Source organism: Henckelia pumila, chromosome 3, assembly GCF_033568475.1.
Source record: "Henckelia pumila isolate YLH828 chromosome 3, ASM3356847v2, whole genome shotgun sequence".
Taxonomy (NCBI): domain Eukaryota; kingdom Viridiplantae; phylum Streptophyta; class Magnoliopsida; order Lamiales; family Gesneriaceae; genus Henckelia; species Henckelia pumila.
Window position 1 is genome coordinate 175,851,607 of NC_133122.1, and position 7,864 is coordinate 175,859,470.

Here is a 7,864-nt window from a genome sequence, read left to right on the forward strand (position 1 = left end):
ATCAATTTTCAATTAATTGGTGAAGCTTGAGATGAAATTACGATTATATTGTAACTTAATTCTCAATAAAACCAAAATTATTAGACAAATTAGTCATTTTATATGGTCATTTTTTTAAACCATTGGATTTTATCTTATTTATTAAAATGATACTCGCTATCTTTGTTTGTATTTTAAAATTTTTAGAGTAGATAATTATCACTCTTAAAACTTTTTTAATATGATCTAAATCATCGTGTGAGTTCTAAAAATAACATGAAAATTAATTAATATAAAAAAAATTATGTATTTGGAAGCATCGCGTGCAATAGACGTTGGTATAATACCATAGATAATAGTTGAGCATTGCACTTTACACTATATAAATAAGTAAATTTGATTTCATTTATATATATTTTTATATTTTTCCCAACTAATCATATATATTGGATAAAATGATAAATAATTTAAATTTATTTTTATATTATTTTAGAAATGAAAAAATAATAATAATTTTAAAAAATGATTGAAAAAAAACATTTGTATATAACATTAATACTAAATATATTATATGATGTTATATACAAATAGCGCGTGTGTGCAGTTATGCTAATCTTATATTATATAAGAGCATCTTATATCAACTATATAGAATCATGATGTAATTTCGGATGTCAAGCACCTTCCATTTTATCAAATTAAGTATATGGTTTCACTGCATTATAATATCATAGTTCTTTGTATTTTATATTTTTCTCGTCATTTCAATTTTAAAAAATAACAAATCTTATTTTAATTTTTTTAAAAAATAAATACTTCATTGTTTAAAATTTTTATGGAACACACATGTGACCCAGTTTGCTAATAAATATTAAAGTTTACAAATAGAGCAAAAGCGTAAAATTTACAATGGCACAAAAGTAGTACACACCCAAATATATTGCGCATTGATCAGTCATATGTACAAAAGTTGAGGTCAAAAGATCGTGGTATTTAATTCGAAGTGATTTACTTTTAAACTGTTTATTCTTTATTGATTTAATATTTTGTTAATTATTTAATGATCGCACAATTTTAATATTTATTTTAAACATTTGAAAAATAAATAAATTATAATGATAAAAAAGGATCCCTAAAAAAAAGGAAAAAAAGAAAGAGGCTTTCATCGCATGTGATAAAACAACGCTCTTAAATTTCGTTACTTACTAAAATTGGAGGGTCCAATTCAAGATCCAAGTCCAATCTAACTCAAAGTTTCAAGTCCGGAGTGAACATGAAACCAAACAAGGAGTGTTAGAGGGGGCCGTGAGGGTAAGAGGAGAGCTTGGACGCCCCTCAAAACGAAAAGAATGAGTTGCAAATGAAGTAAACAAATTCGGTATTTATAGGAAGATTGTAGGGGGACCACACATATTCTGTAAGTGACCATGTAAGTGATACTCATGTGCTTGTTCATCCGAAACTCGCTCTTCTAGGGCGGATCAAAGTGTGACCTCACCCTTGAGGCAAAACTGAAGCTAAGGGCTCGTCCACCTCAGCTAAACTCTGCCCTAGCTACTCTCATCTCCATCCTCAACTCCTCGGCTCATCCTTAGCTCTTTAGCAGCTCCTCACTTCCAAACTCTCAAACTCATCCTCAACTCCTTAGCCACTTCTTAGCTCACCTTCACCTTGGTCACCTCCCTTCGCTCCAACTTCAAATTCAACTCCAACATGTTTTGCCTTCACCACTTACCCTCATAGGCCAATCTTACCCTTTAGAGATGGACTCGAACCTTGTTTCTTAACTATGGGCTCTAATTGGACCTAAGCATGTGATCCGTCAATTCGTGGGGTATCAAATTCATATATGTGCAAAAAGTACTTTTAAATCTTCAAAATCTTACAAGTACATTGTCCTTGTATGAATATTTTAGAATTAATAATAAGATTTTGTACGAGTGTTTTAAAGATAAAATTTTATAAAAATCGACGAGAGAATAATTAATTAAGAGGAAATGTGTACACACGCATGAGTAATTATTTAAGCGCCTAATAAAGTTTAATTATGGGGATTGTGAAAGGCTAAATTAATAAATTTGTGATAATGAGAGAATAAAAGACAGCCAACGCCAAAAATGAGAGATATCCACACATACAATACACCTTATCGTCTGATGTAACATTTTTATCTTTTCTTCGTGTTCATCACCTTGCCCTACCTATATATATGAACCATAATTATGCTAATATAATACCAAAAAATAATGATATGACATCATAAATTGCTGACGTGATAATAAAAATTATTGGTGTGACATTGTGTATCTGAGACCATTCTAGCAATTGATCGAAAATAGCCAATAATTAAAATTTAGTTAACCAAAATCTAAATTTAACAAGTTAATTGACTGAAACTCAAAATGAGATCAGTCGGTCATTGGTGTACTAAAAAAATTATTTTCCCGTGGAATTATTAAAAAAAACCTAATATATTAAATTCCCATATTATATATTATTTTTTCTGATAATAATAATAAGTTAGAACTAAAATGAAATTAATTGATTCTTTAATATGTCTTTCACACACGTACAATACTCTTGAAAAAGAAAACAAGCTAGTGAATAGTATCACCGTGCCTTCACTGTTGTTCTACCTAACATAATATATAATAATTACAATAAGTCAAGATTTGTAATATAAAAAGTTAATTTTAATTTTTTTAACAGTCATCATTCTCCCTAGCCTTCTATTTTTAATCTATATTAATCTTCAGGATTTTTAGAAAATATTGCCATATCAACATCCACATAATTACAAATCTTGGCATAATATTTGTATGCTACAAATTCCACAATATTAATATGGGAAAGGTTTGCTAAATTTGAGGATAACTGCGTTTTGTATTTTTGTGATTTATTTGAATTACGTAGCAAAATATTACGACTATATGGAAGTAAATGGTAAAAAAAGTAAAAAACCAGATTCTCTTGATCATGTAAATGCATTACTCTAGCTAGTTCATTTGTGCTGACATGCCACTAAACATTGTTTATGTTAATTTTGAAAAATAATATTGACGTATCCGATATCATGTATGTTAACATGAATTAAACCAAAATGACTAAAAATTAACATTAATGCACTACGAACAAATTTGAAAAGTTAATATATAAATATATATACACGTACTATTATATAAAAGTTGAGATCCTTTGAATAACTGTTTTTTGGTGTGTAAAAATATCTTTTAATTTTACCATTTTATCCACATTTTTCTCCACTTTTTCTCTTCTACCTTTTTGAATATAGTAGTATATAAAATTTATATTATCTTTACAATAACTAATTTTCAACTACTAAATAATATATTATTTCATAAATAAAAAAAATCATAAAATATCATATATTTTATCACGCACGCAACTGCGTGTGCTTCTATCTCTAGCATATATAAAATATAAGTCAATGAGCTAAACATGTTATTTTATTTTTACCTGAAAAATATTATACATATCATCAATCAAAATACATAAACATAAAGGGAAATCCACATTTTTAAAAAAAAAACTGAAAATCCACATTTCTTGATCATGTAATTTGCACTTTTTCTATTTTTAATTATATTAATGATGAATGTGTAATTTAGTCATGTATCCTTGTATATATTTTTTTACATTTCTGGTCCTTCACCTCGTATATTTTTTATACTAGCAACCTGGCACACGCATTGCGTGTGTAACAAAAAAATTAATATTTATTATGTTTGTTTATTTTGAAGGCGGAAGAAGAAGAAATAATCTTCTTATTGAGAAACTGATGTGTTTGCATAGATAAGAACGTGAGAATAATTAAAAGAAAGTGGTAGAGGGGTATTTTCGATAAATAGAAAACAGACAAGGACACCAAACAATTTTTATATGGTGTTTAGTTTTAATAAATAGTAAGAGATTATTATTTTTGGTTTGTTTTTAGGAACAACACGATGGACTTTGATGAAAATTAAGACAAACAATGAAAAAACAATACAAGTTACACGACTAAAACAAATCATCGTAACATAAACAAATATAAAAAAAATAATACAAGTTACATGATTAAAAATACAAATTCATTATTAATAGAACTAAAACTGACAAAAACTGCAAATTAGAAAGGAATTAAAAAAAAAAGTAATTAACCTATCAATGAAGGGATTTTGGTGAAGGGTGCAATAAAATTACCCTGAAATTTTGGCAACATGATTAGTTTACGTCTCGTGCTATTTCTTAGCATCTTTCTGTCCAATGACTAGGCTTTTGCAAAACATTATTTAATGGTTAAATTATACTATCAAATAACTTTCCTAATCATTCCAAAAAAAAAAAAAACCCTCATATATTATACATATGTATATATATATATATAATAAGCTCTTAGTATCCTCCGATACAAGCGAGGTAGTGATTTTCAAGGTTAAACAGTAAACTCAAGAAAAATTAAATCCCTTCCTCCCATTCATCAGCAAAAAATGAAGAAAAAATCCACAAACCAGCCTCCCCCAAAACCACCCAAAAATGAAAACAAACAATCCCTCAAGTGTTTGATCAAGAACTTAAGACCTAAAGTTTACATCACAGACTCATCAAATTTCAAGAATCTGGTGCAAGAGCTCACCGGGAATGGATCAAATCACTCCCCGCCTCCTTCCTCCATCCCTCTCATGTCTCCACCAACACATGATGATCATGCACGTGTATATCAAGAAAACAGCGTCGAATCTTCTTCGTCGTGTTTCAGCAGTACCCCTTTGGAGGGTTCGCCGGATTTACGCGTGCACGAGTCTCATGATGATCGCTTTGTACTGTTGGAAGATTCATTCGGTAGCCAAAACCAGGGTTTTCCATCGCTGTATGCGGATTTGGAGACGCTTTTGATGGAGATGGACTCGATTAATTCTTCGCATGACTATGATGGATCATGGTATGATCATGGGATGATCAATCAGCAAGAGGTCTGTGTTTATGATTATGATTTATCAACCATGATATGATCCATCTTCTCACTGTATATAATAGTATATACGAGTATATATACATATTCTATGTGTTGCATGTATATTTGTATTGATCGAGGGGTTGAGCACATGAGATGTGCTTGTATTTTTGTAAGTATTGTCTGAATTTTATATCTATATGTAAATATGTATGTATATTGTGTATATATATAGATATACAGAAATCTAGGAAATCAATGTATAGTTTATGCACCTTTTGTACACAAAACATACATGATTTCCCCCGGCCGGTATTTTTCGCTTATCTTTCTTATCAGGATCGATGGAGTTTAATTTATATATGCTTCTCTCAAGTTTGCTCAAAATATTGCATGGCATCTTCATACAATGCACGCATATATGAACTTCAAGATCAATGCTGTCATGATACAATTCAAACAATATTTCAAGCTAAAGCAGAAGAATGCAACTGAGTTGTGTTCATTTAGTTTCTTTCAATATTGTATCTGATATAATCATGTTAATGGAAATATGTATAGGAGACTCATGAGGTGCAATCTAAAATAATTTAAAAAGTAAAATAAATATCACCCCATATGTGTTTGAAAGCAAAAGTATATTACCGAAGATAAGAAATATATGTTTTTCATGCGAAAACTATTTTTAATGTTTCTAAAGACCATGAAAAAACATTATTTTAAAAGCATAAACCTTTTTTTAAAAGAAACTTTGGTTTCGATCGATGTCCCAAATCCATGCCAGACTATAGACGGCAAAAATTGATTGGAAAAAAACTCAAACATCAAAAACAAAGACACTAGCTAGGAATCATCACAACATAATAAGATGAGCCAGTTGTTATTATTTTTTGTCCCTTCAACGTGAAGGTTCATCATGATATACTATTTTTGTCATAGAAAAAGCCAAAAGCATGATTGAAATTTCTCCATATATATCAAGCCTTGCTCGGGGATCGTTCTGGAGGTGGGAGACTATACAAAGATTTCAACTGTCTGCTAATCAGTTTACTGTTATTCAGAGCCGTTTGCATTTCCAAGTCATCTGACCACCATTGCTCCAATCCGTGCGCCTCGAGAAACTTCTGCTTGCCCTTTGACAGCACAAAAAGCTTGGCAGCACAGGATTCGTTTCTTGGTTTTGTATTCTCTTTCTCCGCCGAGCTGTCTTCTCTTCCATCTGGATCGGCATAATAGCAACAGATATAGTCACTATTATTTACATACAGATGCGGTATCCATTGCTTTGATCCTAAGGTTACACACTTTGAGCCATCATCACTGTTAGCCTGAATTTCAGTACTAGAAGGGATTATTGACTTGACTCTATTCCACATAACCCCTGCTTTTTCTCCCATGTTTCTTAGACTTGAAACCAGTGAAACTGAGGGGGGATTGAACAAATGTGCCTCCACGAATATCCCTTCTTTGGCTAGTGTTTTTCCAACTTGAAGAGCAAAACCGGCTCCCAGAGAATGGCCTGAAATGCATATATTGCTGCTACCGTACTTTTCAGATATCGATTTAAGAGCCTTCAAAGCACAACTAAATCTTACGGATCCCTTCAAGCTTTCCCAAGCTAGGAACCGGAGATCATCCTCAATATCCCTTCGTATTGTTGGACTTTTAAGAAGTGTTCCTCTGAGAGCCAAAACTGCCCTTGGTGCACCACTAGGTCTTATAAGCACAAAATCTGTTAAAGCTGCAGCACGATCCCATTCTAGTATGGCACCAAAAATTGATCCGTCTCTTTCATCTATGAGAGTCTCGACTAGTTTGTATTTAAAGGGTGTCCACCATTTAGGAGCAAGAGCGTTTTCAGTGGTTCTGTTCTCTTGTCTATCGAGTTCGAGCAAGTACACGGCTTGTATGAAGCAGGCAATCACTGTCCTTTTGTAATTACCATCCTTCCTACAGGTCATGCAATTTTCAGGGGTTACCTTAGTTTTTTCAACTTTTTACAGAAATAGCACAGAACAGTGAACACATTGGGGAAAAAAATAGCCGCGCAAACAAAAAGATTAACCTGAAATTACATATATTATTCCAAATTTTATAATGTAAGAAATGCTCCTATGAATACATCTCAGATGATTATCAAATGAACAAGGTACGAGTTTCGACTTCTGCAAGCAAGAACTTTGTTATGTTTTGTGAAATCTTGAAAAAAGATCTATATCACCGATCACCTTTTCCGACGAACAATTGCACCAAGGACACGGTCACAACATCAAGACTCAAGAGATTATCTTTGACCGTGACATGAACGAAAAATTACGAAATCTCTTTAGTCTGATCCCAATCAAACAGATAAACTGAAACTCCATAAAAACAAAAGTCCATAAGTCGAATCCCGAACCATACACAGTTAAGGGAAAGGGTTCCACCTACAAAATCATCCTTTGTTCCGGTTTAGATTATCAGTTTTAAACCAGAGTAAAGATTATTCAAATTATAAATTGGAGAACACATGCAGTAAGAGATCACGGCCTTCGATGTCAAATCAACCTCAACCTTTTACCATAGATCAACATACTCAACTTATAAGACTTAATCTTTTCCTAAATCCAACTAAAATAAAGATCCTGCTCACAATTAAACTAATAAAATGAAAACACCAAACTCAAAATCCTCACTGGAAGAAAGAAAAATAAAAAAAAAGGTTAAAAATGAACACCGACCAGTTGGAACTAATTAGATCTCTCCAGTTGATGGAAGGAACATTGCGAGGTCCAGACACATGAAACGCATACGGGTGTTGATTGTGAGTGGCGAGCTCCGTCTCCATCACCTGAAGAATCTCACTCTTGGTCTCCTCCGCCGCCACCCGCTTCCCCATTTCCGCTCTTAACTCCAAAAACCCAACTCAAAACTTCTTCAGTTGGACCACAA

At 32.1% G+C, this 7,864-nt stretch overlaps 1 protein-coding gene across 1 annotated transcript; it reads right to left on the bottom strand.

The window, feature by feature from the left end:
• Positions 1-5,788: 5,788 nt before the first annotated feature.
• LOC140892698 (GDSL esterase/lipase At4g10955) lies at positions 5,789-7,864 on the bottom strand. The gene is made up of 2 exons (XM_073301661.1): positions 7,654-7,864; positions 5,789-6,883 (listed from the first exon to the last, which is right to left on the bottom strand). Exons 1-2 carry the CDS (start codon positions 7,809-7,811, stop codon positions 5,911-5,913), a joined length of 1,131 nt encoding a protein of 376 aa, XP_073157762.1. The 5' UTR covers positions 7,812-7,864; the 3' UTR covers positions 5,789-5,910.